General features: G+C 36.6%; 1 protein-coding gene across 1 annotated transcript; it reads left to right on the top strand.

The window, feature by feature from the left end:
- The first annotated feature begins 929 nt into the window (after positions 1-929).
- On the top strand, positions 930-18,648 carry avil (advillin). The gene is made up of 20 exons (XM_051122967.1): positions 930-1,164; positions 1,358-1,438; positions 2,192-2,266; positions 5,144-5,340; positions 6,025-6,133; positions 6,778-6,888; positions 7,643-7,848; positions 7,995-8,073; positions 8,694-8,792; positions 9,357-9,510; positions 10,174-10,274; positions 10,457-10,594; positions 11,058-11,216; positions 11,966-12,145; positions 13,290-13,438; positions 13,942-14,086; positions 15,305-15,493; positions 15,624-15,692; positions 15,788-15,895; positions 17,422-18,648. The coding sequence occupies exons 2-20, from the start codon at positions 1,379-1,381 to the stop codon at positions 17,533-17,535; spliced, it is 2,442 nt and encodes an 813-aa protein (XP_050978924.1). The 5' UTR covers positions 930-1,164; positions 1,358-1,378; the 3' UTR covers positions 17,536-18,648.
- Positions 18,649-20,289: the final 1,641 nt, after the last annotated feature.

Below are 20,289 nucleotides of genomic sequence, written 5' to 3'. Positions count from 1 at the left end.
CACAATTTTCTGCACATGACTCCAGTCCATCAATTAACATATTGTGAAGTCAAAAGCATTTTTTTTAAGAAACAAATTTATCATTAAGAGATTTTTAAGTAAAATACAATGTAATCCACTGTAACACTTGAACAATGAACAAATGAACAATTCTGTCTCCTGTTGTTCTCTCACATCAAAATCCACCCACATATTAGTTTTGCATTGTTTTGGACTCTTTTAGTTTGTAAATTGTGCTTGATCTGTGCATATTTCTCTCCTGATTCAGACCAGACCACTTTTTCACTGGAGGAAGCGAGGTAAATAAAATGTTTTGGTAAAATACTTTTCATTTTTGTCACATAGTCAAGAAATGTTCAAAGAGAGATGACTTCCTTGGTGAAAGAAACAGCATATGCTGGTAGGTAGGTTTTGATGCTGGTTTAAGCTAGTCCTTAGCTGGTTTATGCTGGTCATGTTGCTGGTTAAGGACCAGCATAAACCAGCTAAGGACCATCTTAAACTAGCATCAAAACCTACCTAACCAGCAGCCCAGCATCAAAACCTACCTACCAGCATATGCTGGTTTTTTCAACAGGGTTAGTGTTACACAGTTAAGCACATTTAATAAAACAATGCCTCCAACATATTTTGCTATATTTTGAACTACTTTTATATCATGCTATTAAAACCTCACAACATTCCATTGACAAGTTATTTCAGGAATGCTAGAGCAAGAAGTTGACTTAACTTTTCTGTAATAATCTGACTTGGTAAAAGTACTAAAAGAATGATACATTCTATGTAGTTGCATTGATTTGAGATAGCACTGGCAGTAAATACAGATGGACCTGCGTCGTGACTGCTTATGATCGCTTTTCTTGTCTTTTGAATATCCGTCTTTGTTTACTTTACTCATTTGCCTTGTCTGTGTTGAAGTCTTATCCTGATTGGTTGTTGAGCTCAGCATTGAGTGACAGCAGGCAAATACAACCAAATGAAGTATTTGTAACATCGGTGCAAAAGACATGGACAAAAAAGGGCATATTTTGCTATGTGACTTGATAGCATCAGAGAGAATTCTGGACTTGTTTACTTGTCTCTGACTGGATTTACACGCCAACCTTTATCCATCTGAGGAGAATCATCTCTAAAGCTCTTACAAATAACTGTTTGGACTTCAAGGTAACGTCTTGCCATTCAAACTTTTGATTTGTTCCAATTAAAGCTGCTTTAACAATAGATTTTATTAAGACTACACTGAGCTTAACATAGTAAAACATAAGTGTATAGAATACTGGCAATAATATGAATATAACGTAATGATGCAGAATTAAAGCTAATAATCCAATGTACTATTTTCTCTGTTGGTTTTTAGTCCGGTGCACACCGCTGAATCATGCAACAGACATTCAGAGCCATCACACACTCCCCAGGGATACTTATCTGGAGAATTGAGGTAGGGTTTGATTCTATCAGCAATAGCTGGTGAAAGTAGAAGTTGATGGTGGAACCAAATATTAAAATCTTAAAGAAACATAGGATTAATTGATGCTTTCTATAAAACATGAAATACAAGAACTGTATGTTTAAAGAGCTGAAGAGCTGCTGTTCCATTTTACCTTTGTCCAGAGGGAGAAGCATTTATTGATCTAATTTAGGGTGTCCAAACTCGGTCATGGATGGCCACTGTCCTGGTTAAGGTGTGTTTAATTGGGGTTGGAGCTGAACTGTACAGGACAGTGGCCCTCCAGGAGCAGGAATGGATACCCCTGATCAAAGTACTTTAGATATTTTTACATCACATGTGATGTACAATAATATAAGCCAACTATGGCATTAACAGTTGGATATACAGTATGCAAAACATGCAAATGTTAGTGTGAAGATGTTTCAAAATAATTACAATGACCCTTCGATGCTTGATTTCAAGATTTGCTTGGTATTGTAATTATGCTTTAATTATGTAATTAGGGTTGTCAATCTAAAAAATGTGAGAAATTGCAATTAATTACATAATTGTGTCCAAGTTATCACATTCATTTATAATTAAATTAAAGAACAGACCTGTGAAATGTGACAGTCATACATGATTGTCAGTGATGCACCTGCCTCACGCTCCGTCACTTGTTTGCATGACTTGACCTTGACTGACACATTTGAAAATTCTTGAAATTTCTTGCTTTCTTTCTTTCTTTTTTTTTCCTTCCAGAAAATGGATCTTGTTTTGGTCCCAGAAAAATGTCATGGGCAGTTTTATGAAAGTGACTGCTATTTATTGCTGTCAGTAAGTGAATATAATCTTTCTGAAATCTCTAAATTGCGTTGTGAAAACATTAAATTAATAAAAATGAATTGCGTGTTGTTTCTGTCAGGGTTCTGTCACATCTGTTGAGTTTATTGTTAGCTCCAACATTGGTGTATCATCTTATCTTTGTACATGTGTGATTTTGAGTGTCATATGTTGTATGTTCTTTAGGCATTCTTGTCTTGTCGTGTTTAACATAGCACACAGAGCTGCATCATTTCATTCTTATGCGTTAGGCTTTTGCTGTGTTCATTTGTATGTGCCATGTGTCCTGCCTTCCAGGGCCTAAAACATTTTGCCACACCTGCCAATGGCATGATAATTTTTTTTTTTTTTTTACCGGCCATGAAACTCTTTTTGCAAAAACAGGCAGTTATTACTACTACAATGACTAAACATATTTACATTATAATTGAAATCCATTATTTTTAACATTTAATAGGCTCTGAAATATATAACAACTTTTAATTTAAGTTATTTTAAAACAATCTTCACATAAACTATAAATTGTGTATGCATAAACTATACAGATTAATCTTTATTCAAGCTACAAAAGTTAATCAGCGACTAGAGCGTTTGAGTGATTTCTTTTTTTCTTTTGTTCTTTCATTTACATCAATGACAGACTTCAGTGGGTTTCATTTTAAAATCAGCCCTCTCTCTTTAAAACCTGATGCACATGACACAGATCTGACACATATCTGATATTCTTCCAACTCTTTACGGTCATTTAAGACTTTATAATTCATTTAAGACTACGTATACGAGGTAACTCGCCAAAATCATGCATTTTGATATAATTGTGTGTTTTCGTCCGTTGAAGCGATACTGATGAGCTGTCTTAAGCGGCTCTGCGTATGCATACAGCCGAACACGCAACTTTTCAAACTACACTGTTTAGGTAGCGTAACCCCAGGTATGTGTTGCCACGTTCTTGGGTTATAAAGAATAAAGAAGGGAAAAGGTAATCTTCCAAAATGAAGCAGTGATATCTTCTCAGGTAAAAGTTATTAAAACTATGTCTAGAGACAAGCTGGCTATCACGCTGCTTATCAGCCTGTTTGTATCCTATTATTTGATTCGGTCTTTTCGATTATTTTATTCGCTTACGTCAGAAACAGCGAATCTCTTTACAAACTGGCTGTAGTTAGCACTACATTGCATTGTTATATTTCGTAAAAGTTTTACCCGCCAACTGGTGACTGACACTGTTACATATACTCGCCAGTGCTGATTTTTACTTGCATTTGGCACGTGGCGAGTGCTAATTTTAGGCCGCCTGATTTATTGTCTTAACCATCAATTGTCTTCAACTTTCTTGTTTCTGATTACTTGGTTCATTTACCCCACCTGCTCTCCCTTGTTCCTAATATCATTCCCTGTTTAATCTCCCTGTGTTCTCTGTCCTGTGCCAGTTCTTTGCAGACTATTCCCTGTTATGTGTTGCTGTATATTGTCCTGGCATGCCTTGCTGTGTCATTTGAGCTTCAGTTCCGTCACTGCCTTATTGGACTGTTTTTCTCTCATCAGGGTTTTATTTTATTATTGAATTCTAATAAAAGCCCATTGTCATCTGTATCTTCACACTTGATTCTTCAGCCCTCGAACTTCCACTTGTCAGATGATGGAGTGTTACAGTGAAGTCTTTGTTCTCTGTCAAGGAGAGTCTACTGTGAAGGCGTTTGCTCAGCTCAGACAGCTGAGGGACTTGACATTAACAATACTGTGCTTAAGGACATTTTCAACAATAGTCTTAATCAGCCTTTCAGCAGCTGGGAGATGTGAATGCTGGCAGTTGTGTGTACGGAGATGGTGGCCTTCCTTCACTTGGCAGTCTGAGGGCTATCGCTCTTTCTGCCACTGTCATGGCCACAGAAGCATCCCAGCCAGCCCTGTCACTCCTGAAAAAGTCGGGCTCTCTCTTTATGGCATTGCCCTTCTGTGTTTCTGGGCTGCACACACCTCCGCGTTCAATCTAGTCTCTGAGCCTCCACTGTCTGCTTCAAAGTCTGATCTAACCCTGGAGCCTGCATGAAAGTCCACTCTAGTCTCTGAGCCTCCACTGTCTGCTTCAGAGTCTGATCTAACCCTGGAGCCTGCATTAAAGTCTGCCCCAGCACTGGAGCCTTCATGTTGTATCCTTCTGGCACCACTCCGGCTATTTACCAAGGTTCCAAAAACCTGTGGTACATAATTAATCCCTTCTGTCTTTTCTCTGGCCATGTGCCAGGGTCCTCTACCTGCTGGATCCTCTATTGCTCAACCCATCCTTCCTTCCCTGGTCATCTGCCTGGGTTTTGGGTCCTTTAGAGCCATCTCTGACAGTCCCACTGATATTGGCTTATCTCCCCTCCCTTCCCCACCTTGTTATTAGCACTACATTGCAACTGGCCACTGGTAAACTAGCCACTGTCTGTCATGAGTTTTTGTGTGATGTTTCTGTCTTTTCAGTGTTCGTCCATGTGCTCTTTGGTTTATGTCATATGTTGCACTCTCTCTGCTCTCCCTCATTACCTTCTTAATTTTCTTCGCTGTGTAATCTCTTTGTGTTCTATGTTCTGTGCCAGATTTTTGTGAATGTTTCTCTGTTAGGTGTTGCAGTGTCCTATCCTGCCATGCCTTGCTATGCTGTGTGAGCTTCAGTTCTGCCACTGCCTTGCGTTTTTCCCCTCAGGGTAGTTTGCATTTTCTTTTGTATTATTTTTGAACTCTAATAAAAAGCCCATTGTGCTCGCCTTATCCCTTCAGGTTAACCTGGCAGTTTCCTGTTAGACAAATATTGGACGTCATATAGCCAATTAAAAACATCAGATACAGCCTCAGGTTTTACATTCTATGTCTTTCATCTATATGCAGACACGCAAAGGTGGCAAAACGGCATACTATGACATTCATTACTGGCTAGGTTCCACGTCTACACTGGATGAACAAGGAGCTGCTGCAGTCTATGCCATTCAGCTGGATGAGTTCCTGGGCTCTGCACCTGTTCAGTACCGAGAGGTGCAATACCATGAGTCCAGCATCTTCTGTGGATATTTCAAACAGGGCATTATGTAAGCATCTGATAAGTGCAGTCCACATCTCACCAGGCTTTTGGTCTCGTAAGGTTGTTTCTTTAGTTAGTTTCTAAGCATTGCTTTCCAAAAAAATGTATCAGCTCTAATTAGCAAAAAGTTGTGCAAGCTAGATAATGTAGATTGTGACTGCACTGTATAACTACTTATTTTTATTTTTAACTTAGGATATGCAATAATTATACCCTGTTAAACTGTCTAGTTTGAAACAGCCAACACAAGCTTTGCACTGGTTATTAAATTGACATTGGTTCATAAAAATTACATAATAGCTCAAACATTTAGTTTAATTTCTTAACACAGTCACAATCAGATGCTTTTTTAACCTCTCTTCTCTCACCAATGTCGTTTTTGTTGTTTGCTTACATTGTTACTGAGAGGAAAGCACATACTCATCCAAACAGTGTATAGCTGCACAGCTACTTCAAACTTTAGTTTATCTCTGAGTGAAGAATAAAGTAGAACTTTGCAGAGAGTATATTAGGGTTTTAATTCAATGTTCATTTAAGAAAAAAAATACTTTGCTTTATAGGGCCCCTAGTGGCATGGAGCCCTCATAACTAGAAACGGCCCTGCTGCTTACATTCTTATGGAGAAACATTTGAGTGTATTTAGTTAATGAAGATGACAAAAAGCCAAAAATTGGTCTTTATGTGTCCTTAGTTATAAGTCGGGAGGTGTGTCATCGGGAATGAACCATGTGGAGACAAACACTTATAATATTCAAAGACTGCTGCATGTGAAAGGAAAAAGGAAAGTGACTGGCACAGAGGTGAGCAAACTGTTTGTCTTAAAGGGATAGTTCACCAAAAAATCCTGCCATTTACTCACCCGTAAGATTTTCGTTCATCTTTGGTACAGATATTAAGATATTTTTATTAAAACTGAAGAGATTTCTGTCCTTCCATTGACAGTCTACACAACTACCACTCTGATGCTTTGAAGAATTTATAAAGAGACTGTAAGACTAATCTATATGATTTGAGCAGTTTGGGTTAAATTTTCTGAAGAGACTCAATCATTTTATGAGATAAACAAATTTTTAATTTAGGTTTTATTTACATATTTACATTTCCAGCGAACATAAACAAAAGTTCAGCCATGCTTGCTTGACACGCAACAACAAACCTTATTGGTTTTTAAATAAGCTCAAACATGCTGTAAAACATAAGAATGAACCTCACTGGTTCTTGTGGAACCTCAAACATGCTGTGTAACACTATCCGTTTAAGTATTACTAAACGTCTTCTAGTACCACAGATACCAAAATGGTGAATTTGTGTTTGGTATCTTGATTTCACTAATTTGCCAGAGTGTTTATAACCTATAACCTTATAATGTTCCACATTCCAATCTTGAATGTGTCAGCTATGATTTTCAAGTTATGAATGATTAAATTCCATGGCCAATTTCCAGGTGGAACTGAGTTGGAAGAGCTTTGACACTGGGAGTGTCTTTCTTTTGGATCTTGGCAAGACCATTATCCAGTGGAATGGCCCTGAAAGCAACAAACAAGAACGTCTGAAGGTTGGCTATAGAATGAGCTATATGAGAAATCTTAAAGTTTTGAGTTCTTTTAACCCTTAAATACATGAATGTTTCGGCAATCATTATTCTTGTCTTTAGTGGCCCAGACCTATATATCCAGCATGGAGGGATCTCTAACTTCTGCAATAGCAAAAAACTTTTAAGAACAAATACAGAAGAATAAAATAAAGCATATTGTCAAAACTATCGTTTTCAATTACTTCAAAGTCAATATTTTGATCGCTGGCAGCTTATTCACCACAGCCACCATCAAATAACAGTAATATTTATATTTTATTGCATACAGTAATTGCTTTGCAATAAAGCCTTTCACACCATTTAAATTTTTGCTGATGATATTCTTTTGTTTTATGCCTGCGACAATTATGAGTGAAACATCAGGTCGTTATTGTCTATTAAACAGTGCCACCTCGAGGAATAAAGGTCAATTGCATGTCATCAGATATTTACATATTTTTGTGCATGAAAAATATACTTGCGCTATTACACACCACGGGTCTCTAGCGACCCTATACACTCTTTACAAAAAATAATCAGAAAACATATATTATTTTATATTTTATTATTTTTTTTTATCTTGTTATATTGTTTATAATGAATAAATTGAGGAATACTAAGAAAGTTGATGTCAAACTACAAAAGGGTAGTGAATGACATCCCGGGTCGCTAAAGACCAGAGGTATGCATTTAAGGATTAAATTGTAACGTCATGCTGTTCATTGTTGACTGTAAGGGCATGATGCTGGCCAAGGACATCAGGGATCGTGAGAGAGGGGGTCGGGCAGAAATTGGGGTGATTGAGGGCGATGCAGAGGCAAACTCCCCTTTGGTAATGGAAGTGATGGTGAGCATTTTGGGTGAACGGCCCTCTAAGCTTCCTAGTGGGACACCTGATGAAATTACTGACCGAGAGCAAATGTCTAAGCTCACCCTCTATCAGTAAGTGCTATCAGCTCTATGTCTTACATGTTGGCTGTTGTATTGTTGTATTACCTAAAATATAATTTGACTGATAAATCAACTCACCTAATGTTCACCTAGTTAAAATGTCTACCAGTCCTTACATAATCTAACAAATTTTGCAGTGTGTCAGATGCTAATGGAGCTATGAACATCACAGAGATTGCAACCAGTCCACTAACACAGGACTTGCTGAATCACGATGTAAGTACACAAACAAACTATTGACACTATAGTGGTAATTTGTGTAAAATGCATGGTTAATCCCCTCTTATATTGTTTACTCTCATTAGACTATAACAAGTCAATCTAAAATATTATCTGACCAAATATTTACTTGTCTGTGTAATTAATTCTTTGATGAAAAGGTTTGTAAAGCAGTCATAGACCCTTTGTCACATAATATAACAATGTGAGTGTTTTCAACTAAATTAAATTCATGCCTCTGGTGGACCGAGTTTGATTCCCTACTCTTGGCCCTATGCTTTTCTGTTGTATCTCCATTGTCCTACCAACAATAAAGATGTAAAAGCGCCAAAAATATAACTTAAAATAAATAAATAAATAAATAAAATGAAATTCATCCATTCAGTTAATACATTAATAAAAATTGTGGATGGCATCTCAACACTTGCCTCTAAGAATCATAGATATGTTCACTACATGTCACTACAGTGGCACACTAAACCAATAAATATAAAGGCCTAGAATTTATTGTATATATCTGCGTATAAATATATTACAAAGAATTAATTAGTTATTTAGTAGTATTTCAGCTACTGAAAAAAAACCCTCTAATATTTTATTTATTTATTTATTTTAAGGACTGCTACATTTTGGACCAGGGGGGAAAGTCAATATTTGTGTGGAAGGGAAAGACAGCCAACAAAGCAGAGAGACAAGCAGCAATGACCAGGGCTCTGGTGAGTTCCTGTTTTTATCATTTCCATTTCTCTTGTAACACCTGCTACTGGAGGAGAGTGATTTTCCTTTTATTTATAATCTGTGTAATGACCTGTGTGCTGCATTTTAGTCCACTGCTACCTCCAGAGATTACCACAGCTGCTTTGTTCAATGTATGTGTATGTGTATGTGTATCACATACATCATAATATGCCATGATACTGACAGTTTAGACATCCTGCAGGGATTGAACCTACAACCTTGATCTTTAACTGCTAATGGTGTTTGTAAAAAAACAAATCAAGACTTTTTGAACCGTTGCTATGGCTAAAATATGAGTCCATAATCCATAAAAGCGCTTCCACCTGTGAAAAAGTCATCTGGTCTGAACCACATATTAAGCACATTTTACAAGCCAAAACAGTTATAAACAAATATGCTGGTGGATTTTTTTAAGCGGTATTATGGATTATGGACTAGCTTAAGTTTGAAGTTAAAAACGTCTTAATCATGGATTTGGTTCTTACAAATATACAGTTTTTGGCTTAATGTTATGTTAACGACGAATGTAACTGATTATACAGGAGTTCATTAAACAGAAAGGTTACCCACTCACAACTAAAGTGGAGGCTATCAGTGATGGAGGGGAATCAGCTCTCTTTAAACAACTCTTCAAGAACTGGACTGTCAAAGAGCAGACAGCAGGCCTGGGCCGGACACACACTGTAGGGAGAGTGGGTATGTCTTGTGTGACTGTCTGTTTCGCAGAAAGTGTATATACTTGCATATATTAACTTTGGAACATAAGCCTTTATTTTACTTTTTTAATTTAAATTTTTTTTTTTTTTTTTTTAGTTTCAGTAAAGTGTGAGATGTAAAATTGTTATATTTGGAGACCACTGTGAGGCGTGTCTTTGTTTGTGGTAAACCAGGCAGACAATATCTTAGCTTGTAGCTCCTGTACACTGTAAAAAATAAAAAACACAATTTGTTGAGTCAGCTTAAAATAATTTGTTACCCTGCTGCCTTAAAATTTGAAGTTCAGTCAACTAAAATAAGTTTAGTCAACTTGTTAAGTTGTACTAAGTAACAACTTAGATATTTGTGTTTGCTAAACTTAACAGATGGGTAAGTAACCCAGCTGCCTTAAAATTTTAAGTTGATTCAACTCAAATATCTAAGTTGTCACTTAGTATAATGTAACATTTCAAGTTGAATAAACTTTTTTTGAGTTGACTGAACTTAAAATTTGAAGGCAGCCAGGTTACAAATTATTTTAAGTTGACTCAACAAATTATTTTTTACAGTGTAAATGAGATGCTGATTTTAGATGGCTGTGATGATGAGCTGAATAAGTATGATGCTGGTCCATAAACTTTTCTCTGTCTTTTCATTATTTAGCTGATGTCACTCAAGAGAAGTTTGATGCCTCTAGGATGCATGTGATGCCTGATATTGCTGCACAGGAGCGCTTGGTGGATGATGGCAGTGGAAAAAAGCAGGTACGCAGGAGATGAGTTATCAAAGAGAGTCTAAAGAAATATAGACACAGATGTGAGAAACAGCAAATGGGAGGATTACACATATTGATGAATCAGAGCATAATACGGACATAGAGATAATTGCTAGAAAATGGAAAATTGTACAGGAGTCAGTCAATGTCAAAATATCTCTCCATCTGCAGGTGTGGCGCATAGAAAATTTGGAGTTGGTGGAGGTCGATCCTGAAATGCATGGATACTTCTACGGAGGCGATTGCTATCTAATTCTGTACAGTTATGATGTTAATGGCAGGAACAGCTACATTCTTTACGTGTGGAAGGTAAAGTGACATTTCCTTTGTTGAAGAAATGCAGAGATTTTTCTTAATGATGATAATGATTATTGATTATTTTATCACCAAACGTCACATCTTATAATGTTAACACAATGTCATTTAAAGCTCAGATAATAGAAGTGAAAAACAATTGCAACAGTGATTATGCACCAGAAAAAACATATCTGGTAACAAAATGTAGTTTTAATGCTTCATGGTCACTTAAACAAACATCTGCAGAATATTTTTACTTTTGTGTCTTTGCAAGAATAGATAATTTATAATTTCCTTACTTATTACAATGAGAATGTTATTTTCTGTTTTGGCACCTGTATAACTGTTTAATCTGTCTACACAGCACTGGTGAACTTAGTAAGATTTAATACTCGCAGATCTTTTCAGTGTAGAAAAGATTTGAATGACAAGTTGCACGTAATAATGCAAGTGATGATATCTGTTTTGCTCAAAGGGACGTCATGCATCTCAGGATGAAGTGACTGCCTGTGCGTATCAGGCAGTGACTCTGGACCAGCAGTATGGAGGTCAGCCTGTTCAAGTTATAGTCTCCATGGGAAAGGAACCACGGCACTTTATGGCCATCTTTAAGGGCAAGATGGTTATCTTCGAGGTAGCACATTACTAGCTTTAAATAGAGATTAGGATAGTGATCTGGCTGTCATAATTTATTAATTGGGCTAAATGGTAGATGATTCCTCGTCCAGTGTCTTACATCATCCCTATGACAGTTTAATGTCTTTTTGTCTGGTTATACTCCGGATTTCCATTAAAGGACTGATTGTTTGTAATTTCCCCCTACGTCTCTTCATCTCCTTGCTCCTCTTTGTGGAAGTTGTGACAGCTTAATAATTTATTAGCCTACATTTCATTTAATGCAACAACCTCCTTTTAAAAATACAAGCTATTTATTATTTTTATAGTTTAAACCAGGGGTGCCCAAGCCTGTTCCTGGAGATCGACCTTCCTGCAGAGTTTAGTTCCAACCCTAATCAAACACATCTGTCTATAATTATCAAGTGCTCCTTCAGATCCTAATTAGCTGGTTCAGGTGTGTTGGTCAGGGTTGGAGCTGAACTCTGCAGGAAAGTTGATCTCCAGGACCAGGGTTGAGCACCCCTGGTTTAAACATTGTTCACCTATACATTATGTACTGCTTTTACATTATAAACTGTGATAACATCATAAATTGCTACAGTGTGTTAATAATGCAATACATTTAACATACAATAACCTGTTACTTTATGTGAGAAACTTTAACATTATGAGCTCAACATTTTATTACGAACATGTGTAAATTACAGCTATGTGAAATTTCTGTTGTTTTCTTAATACTTAAGTGTTCATATGTTTCCATTCTAGGGAGGGACATCCAGAAAGAGCGCCCCAGAGCCAGAACCACCCGTTCGCCTGTTTCAGATCTGTGGCTCTCACCCAACCAATTCAAAAGCAATAGAGGTGCCAGCACTGGTGGCCTCTCTCAACTCCAATGATGTCTTCCTCTTGAAAAGCCAGAATGGCGTCTACCTGTGGTATGGCAAAGTACGCAGTCTTTCTACTATCATGACACTGATATCTACTATCAAGACACTGGTATTTTATTGGAAAAAACTCAGTTGTCAAGTTCATCACTACTCTCATCATAATGGACGTTACTGAGAAAGCAGTCCTTAGCTCTATCTATACCAGGGATAGGAAACGTTGGTCCTGGAGTACCGATGTCCTGCAGAGTTTAGCTGGCTGTAGCCTTAGGCTGGTCGCACACTAGACCAATGGTTCTCAACACCAGTCCTCAAAGCCCACTGCTTTGCACATTTTGTATGTCTCCCTCACTTAACACACCTGATTCAGATCATCAGCTTGTTAGGAGACAGATCCACGAACTGAACTGAGTGTGTCAGATTCAGAAACATACAAAATGTGCAAAGCAGTGGGCCCAGAGGACTGGAGTTGAGAACCACTGCACTAGACGATTTTCAAATCTTAAACGATTTTAAAACCATGGGAGACCACAGACATAAAGACAGTTTCAAGTGATTTTTAGCCCTGAACACGCAAACTAGACTATTCGACCAGACTGCGAGACCACTAACTTGTTGTTTGTAGGAACGATTTCACAGTGTCACGTGATCTCACGGAGACTCGCAAGATCAAATGTGACTAGAGAAGAAAAACAAATAAAAGACAATCAACGTCGTCAGCTAGCTCCCCCGGTGCGCTTTCTGTTTTACAGTAAAAAAAAAAAAGGTTAAAAAAAAAATTATGGGTGATGTATTCTGCTTTCGTTGCATTTTTGTGGCTGCCAAGTTTCAGCTATAGAAGCATGCAACATCTGGTAAGTGATGCTTGTTCGCTCTCATTGGCTATCACGGGTATCATGTCAGGGGCAGCCCGATCAAGAATCCTAAATATCAAACATGTTCGATATTTATGATTTGAGTTCGGGGATGCTCCATCTCAATCGGGAGCAGTTAAATAATCGTAATGACACCACACAGCAGAGAATTCGTCAGCCTTAAAATCGTCTAGTGTGCGGCCAGCTTTAGTGATCCTGAAGACCTTGATTAGCTTGTTCAAGTGTATTTGATGAGGGTTGGAGCTAAACTGTGCAGGACAGCGGCACTCCAGGACCGATATTGCCTTGGAACATCTCTGATCTGTTCACTCATTCTTCATAACCTCTCAGGGGTCCAGCGGTGATGAACGGGCAATGGCAAAAGAGGTGGCCTCCTTCATTGGTCGAGGCTCAGCAGAGGAGATTATGGCTGAGGGACAAGAGCCAATTGAGTTTTGGGAAATCTTAGGCGGAAAAGGACCATACGCAAGTGACAGAAGGTACACTAAACAAAGAACACCCCAATTATTTGTGGTAAAAGATTCCAAACACTCAGAAAATGGTAGAAAAACTGTTTCTGGACAAGTACCCTTATAAAAGCTCCTAAAATGTTCCATATAGGTAATAATATGTACATGTTATAGACCAGTGGTTCTCAATCCCAGTCCTGGGGGCCCCCTGCTCTGCACATTTTGCATGTCTCCCTTATTTAACACACCTGATTGAGATCATCAGCTTGTTAGTCTAGTTCATGGATCTCTTTCTTAACAAGCTTATGATCTCAATCAGGTGTGTTAAATAAGGGAGTCAGGGGTCCCCAGGACTGGAATTGAGAACCACTGTCATAGACTAATATGTACCTACTAGGGAATAATAAGCACCCTTTAAGGTTAAATATGTTAAAAAGGTGTACTGCCCGATTGACAGCTTTTGTAGCTTTTTTTTGAGAATGTGGGGAGGAAAGTTCTTAACTCTTGGCTGTTGATGTCATGTCTTTTTAAAGATTACAGCAGGTTACTCTAGATCATCAACCGCGTCTTTTTGAATGCTCCAATAAGACCGGCAAGTTTATTGCCACTGAGGTGACACAGTTTACACAGGATGATCTAAGAGAGGATGACGTCATGCTTTTGGACACGTGGGATCAGGTAGACCAATACAGTTTGAATAAAAACTATACTCTTTTCCTCTCTAAAGAAATATACAGTTTGATGGCAAAAGGTCTGCAAGATGTCTGTTAAAGGATTAGTTCACTTCCAGAACAAAATTTTACAGATAATTTACTCACCTCTTTGACCCCTTTGTCATCCAAGATGTTCATGTCTTTCTTTCTTGTCTTTCTTCAGTCGTAAAGAAATTATGTTTCTTGAGGAAAAAATTTCAAGAATTATATCTATATAGTGGACTTCAATGGTGCGCCCAAGCTCGAACTTCCAAAATGGAGTTTAAATGCAGCTTCAAATGGCTCTAAATGATCCCAGCCGAGGAAGAAGGGTCTTATCTAGCAAAACGATCTGTCATTTTCAAAACAATTTGACAATTTATATACTTTTTAACCTCAAATGCTTGTCTTGTCTCTTCTCTGCATAGTCTCTGTAATCCGGGGTCAATACAGTTAGGGTGTGTCGAAAAACTCTTTTATCTTTTTTTGTAAAGGGCATTTGATCTTCTTTGCATGTTCACTTTGTAAACACTGGGTCGGTACTTCTGCAGCAAGGACGATTTGTAGGACGATTTTGAAGTTGGGTAAGATAACGAGATGGGAGTTTTTTGACATACCCTAACTGTCTTGAACCGGAAAAAACAAAGTTCATGCAGACATAGACAAGACAAACATTTGAGGTTAAAAAGTATATAAATTGTCAATTTTTTTTGAACATAATCGATCACTTTGCTAGATAAGACCCATCTTTCTCAGCTGGGATGGTTTAGAGCCCTTTGAAGCTGTACTTAAACTGCATTTTGGAAGTTCAAACTTGGGGGCACCATTGAAGACCATTATATGGAGAGAAATCCTAAAATGGTTTCCATAATTTGGATGACAAGGGGGTGAGTAAATTTTCTGTAAATTTTTGTTCTGGATGTGAACTTCTCCTTTAAAGATCACTTGATCTGGAAAGCATCTGCTGTGTACGAACATCTGAGTTTTACATACATTCTAAATCATAAACATCTAATAGACGTCTATTTGACATCTGGTAGGAAATGTCCTATTGACGTATTGCAGATGAGCACACACTCTAAAAAATATGTCTTCCAAATGTAAATGCAGACGTCAAATAGACATCTCTGTGATGTGTGTGTGCTATCAGGGCCTACATATCATTAGACACTAAAGTCCTAAACACAGCTTTCGGGTCTTCTAGGTGTTTCTTTGGATAGGAAATGAAGCCAATGCTGTGGAGCGTAAGGAATCTGTGACAACTTGCCAGGAATACCTGCGGACTCATCCTGGATCTCGGGACCCTGACACACCTATAATAATGGTGAAGCAGGGCTTTGAGCCTCCTACCTTCACTGGGTGGTTCATGGCCTGGGACCCGACAAAATGGAGTGTAGGTTTGATTGTTATTGTATTAACATGCTGAAAAAGCATTACAAGTCTGCTAATTAAAGAGTCATTCTCTGCAGCTGAACAAAACTTGTTTTGCTGTAACTCACACATGGCTTTTATCTTTGTACTAGGGTGGCAAAACCTACGAGCAGCTGAAAGAGGAGTTAGGAGAGATTACATTGCCCACTAAAGTTGATTCTGTATGATTTTATGTACTCTTGTATATAACACACATTTTAGTCAATGTTTGCCTGATTTGCATAAAAGATTTGTGTAATTTATTTTCTCATGACAGGGAGCCACTGGTGTAGAGAGTAAAACCATCTCACAATATCCACCAGAAATGCTGATTAACAAACTTGCTGGAGAACTGCCTGAGAATGTGGACCCTACACACAAAGAGGTGCATAAAACTTTATTTTATTTCATAAAAAGTCCAGTATTTCAGAGTTTTAGTTAACAGGAGCTCCAACAAGCATTCAAGAAACACAAGATGGCCCTGTTGTAAGTGGGAAAAAGGGTGCTTTTGCTCTAAATCCTGCTGTCTGTCATAACCTGGCAGTAAGTACGCATGATGACGAAGATAATGGTTCCAATAGATTTAATAATATCCACAGGTACACATAAAGCAAGGCAGGTGAGATAAACAAAACCACACACTAACAGTGGAAATTGTGCAGACTGAGACCATGACACTGTCGAATCACACTGTTGTCCACCAAGGAGATCTTTTCACCATTTGAATTCATCTATTTCCCCCAAAATATGCGTCATGCAGTCTGTACAGACCTTCCTGACATCTTCTTGACATTTTCAGGTGTGGCCCATGTTGATTAATTGTCCTAAATGACCCTCCTATATTGTAAGGATCAGTGTAAACAAAACTTTACACTGCACATGGAAATCAGGACGCTCAGTTTGATTTTTGTTCCATTCTTTTCTTGGAAAATTTTCCTAGTCGGTTTGTCAGATTTGTATACAGTCTGTCATTAATTATTTAAGGACACACCTTGTTACATAACCAACTTAGCCAGTTTATATGCGTCTTTTTGATGAATGCAAATGTAGATGTTGCACTGTGCACAGACAAGTGAACTTAAATTGAAAATGCATTCTAAAAGAAAGCAATGCAATGCATGGGTGTTTTTTATATGTAAATGTTATACATTTATAAACAGTCTTGGGGGTAACACATTACAAGTAATGCAAGTTACGTAATATTATTACTTTTTCCAAGTAACTAGTAAAGTAACGCATGACTTTTTAATTGACCAGAAAAGTTACTTTTTTCAGATAAGTAACACAAGTTACTTTTCCCCCCATTTATTGATTAAAAGCTCTCCATTCCCTATGTTGAGAGAAATCAGGAGTAAGAATAAATGTGAACATGCATTAATTTGTATGTTAAATAATACAAATATCCTTTATGCATTTAATACCATTTTATTAACTGATGTCTTTGCTGCTGACCTTCGATGATTCAGTTTAACCATACTAATAAGCAAAAATTACTCAAGATAATCTAACATTTGTTTTCCGTTTTTTATTGCTGAATAGTTGATATTTTTTCTTCTGCGGTCTACTGTACAGATGTGAATTTACTTTTCTCAAAGCCTGACACCAAGCAAATTTGCCCTGCCCAGATTTATACAAAAGTAAAGTAACGCATTACTTTGCACATGCCATAATTGTTACAGCCAATAAACATTAGAAAGCACTGTTTATAAATATAAAAGGTAGTTGTCCTAACACCAAGCAAATTTGGCCTAAAATATTTAAATACATTTGAATAAAAGTGTGGTGTTACTTTGTTCAAAGCAATGTGTGTTGCTGCATACAACATTTTATTTATTATAACACAGTTCTTCTTAAAATCATTTTCATACATTTAAATCATATATTTTCTGACTTCTTTTTATGGTATTCTAGAGATATCTCTCTGACCAAGATTTCCAGGCCATATTGGGAATCTCCAGAGAAGAGTTTGACAGTTTGCCTCAATGGAAACAGAAGACCATTAAGAAGGAAAAGGGATTGTTTTGAAAGTGATGTATATGTTTTGTTAGTGCTGGTAGTGGGAGGAGGGAACAGAAACACGTTTAAATTTCCTACTTCAATTTTAAAATATTTATTGAAATCTTTTGTTATAACTGATATTACTAATTGTGTAATAGTTCATTTTTTCCGGACACAGTAAGCATATTGTGGTTTAATTGTGGGATTTATGCTGTTTTTGGTTAAAGAAAAATAAAAATATGTATAATTAGAATAATTTAGTTTGAATCTTCGTACTCCTGTTTTTCCTTCAAGTGACATTACCATCTATCCTACAACTTTTGGCCAATGTGTATATAAAGTGCTTTAGAATACATAACAGCAAAATGTCTTTCTTTTTTTCTTTTCTTTTCTTTGAATGGTTTGAAACACTTTTTTAAGTTGATGATGTAAAAACTGATGTGAAATTTCCAAAAAACACATGCACAGGAAACAAACCCATGGATGAGGAGTTAAAGGAGTTAGAAGACAAACTGAATAATGTCGGCATAGGTGGAATCATACTTAATACATTTTAATTCAAAAATACATTTTTGAATGTTCAGCCAGTTGCTGGACTATAACAGAGAGATTCAACATGAGAGAGAGAGAGAGATGAAAAATTGGTTATACAGTTATCAAGAAAGATGGTTCTTTTTTAACAAATGAAGTTTTTGAACTGTTCTGATGATTATTCAGTTAAGGGGTTATCCCTGGATGGGTCACTTTTCAGGAAATTCTCAGAAGCCGCAATCCACAAGAAACAGGATTTTGTGTCCTTTAGAAGGTGTAGATATTACAAAGTATAACAATATAAGTTTTGTAGAAGCAAAACTACTCCCCCTTGTGTCATATTTTGGAAGGTCGAAAACACAATCAATGTAATACATAACGTGTAACAAACTAATAATAATAAAGCAATAGCTTTCAACATTTATGTTCTATAAAGTATATACTATTGAAAATAACTTAAAATGAAAAATGAATGTATATTCTGTAAAAATGTTTTCCCACCTATTCTGGAACTGCATCTTAAAATGACTGGAATGATGATTTTATTTTAATATTTTACTTAATGATTATATTAATCTTGTTAATACTGTAAATTTATTTTTGGGGGACAATGAGATGGTAAAGCTATGTAAAAGTAATAAAGCAAAACTATTTGTTCTGATCTTTACTAAACTAATATGCATGCTTCATGTGTTTTCACTGTGTTATATAGACCATTTCGCTAGATGTAAACATACTGGCAGTTTTGGGAAGGTTACTTTGGAAATGTAATAGGTTACAGATTACAAGTTACTTGATTTAAAATGTAATAAGTAGTGTAACTTTTCAATTACTTTATTAAAGTAATGTAACATTACTTTTAATTACTTTTTGATTACTTTTCTAATTTTCTAATATTTTCCACTGTTAATCATTTTGAAACATTTAAACCAGGCAGAGTTAACCTTACAGTAGTGTTCAACACTGATTACTGTCGGGCTTTCAAAATTCGTTATCACTTGAATTAAGATTATAATAAGTAAGGGATAATATACATTTTTATTTTGCAATAACAACTGGCTGAACAGACATTACCTCACACAGCTGCTTGATAGATTATTTTGATGTTTCGTGTCAAAATGATTAGACACGAAACACTGATCTGAGTTGAAATATTTCAACCCAAAGCTTCAATGAAAAAATCAGTTGCTAGCAACGGCAAGTTCAAACTAGACATTTTAGGGATACAGTGCAGTCATACCAGTTTTCTTACACAACATTTTACCACATAAATAATTAAGTAGTAGTACTAGTTTGTTAGTTATCTTATAATCCATTACAGTGTACAAGAAAAAAAATAAATTGGCAGCAGCTGCGTTTGTATGAAACAATAGAGCAAGTCCACGATACCAGGATGACACAATTAAGAAATTGTCTACATAATATTGAATGAAGCTTTAATATTTTATTAGCTAACCAAACGCAAAGCTTCCACCAAGAAAAATTATCAAGCATATAGGACTGACTTAAGATGCCCCGAATGAGTCTGAGCTGTGTAATAATGTAATTTAAAGCACAGCCACCACTTTTTTTTTACTTATTTTTTGAGGCTTTTTATGCCTTTTATTGTGATAGGACAGTAGAGAGATGACAGGAAAGAGCTTTGAGAGGACCTCCAGACGGGAATCGAACTCGGGTCAACGTGAGCGCACTTGCGCTGTATGTCATAACAAAATCATAACATAAATAACATCATAACAAGAAATAGTTTAATAGCTATGATACTGGGTTTGAAATCAAATGTTTGCATAGTTATGACAGAAAACACTAGCATGTAACAATGCCTTGGAAAAAACAATCTTAAAAAATAAAGTTTATGCATAAACCCAAATAGGAAATAAAACAGTTATCGAATAAGCATGTGTCCTATTCTGTGTCCTAAACTCCTGAAACATGGGTGTCTCATTTTAGAGCAGTAAATGCAGTTTATGAAAGAAGTCAATTAAATTCAGATGTAATCCCCTTTGTAATTACTGGCATTTTTCAAAAGTAACTGTAATTTAATCACACATTTTTTTCTCAGTAACTGTAACTAATTACAATTACATTTATTTTGTAATTAAATTACCTAATTCCGTTACATGTAACTAGTTAATCCCCAACACTGCATACTGGTCCCGATACACTTCCTGTTTCTTTTCTTTCTTTCTTTTTTTTTTTTTACTTTACACAAACATCACAAAAAAAATACGACCAACATAACATTTGACT

Source organism: Labeo rohita, chromosome 11, assembly GCF_022985175.1.
Source record: "Labeo rohita strain BAU-BD-2019 chromosome 11, IGBB_LRoh.1.0, whole genome shotgun sequence".
NCBI lineage: Eukaryota > Metazoa > Chordata > Actinopteri > Cypriniformes > Cyprinidae > Labeo > Labeo rohita.
Note: the sequence above shows the minus strand (reverse complement) of the source record. Positions and strands in the feature narration are given on the sequence as shown.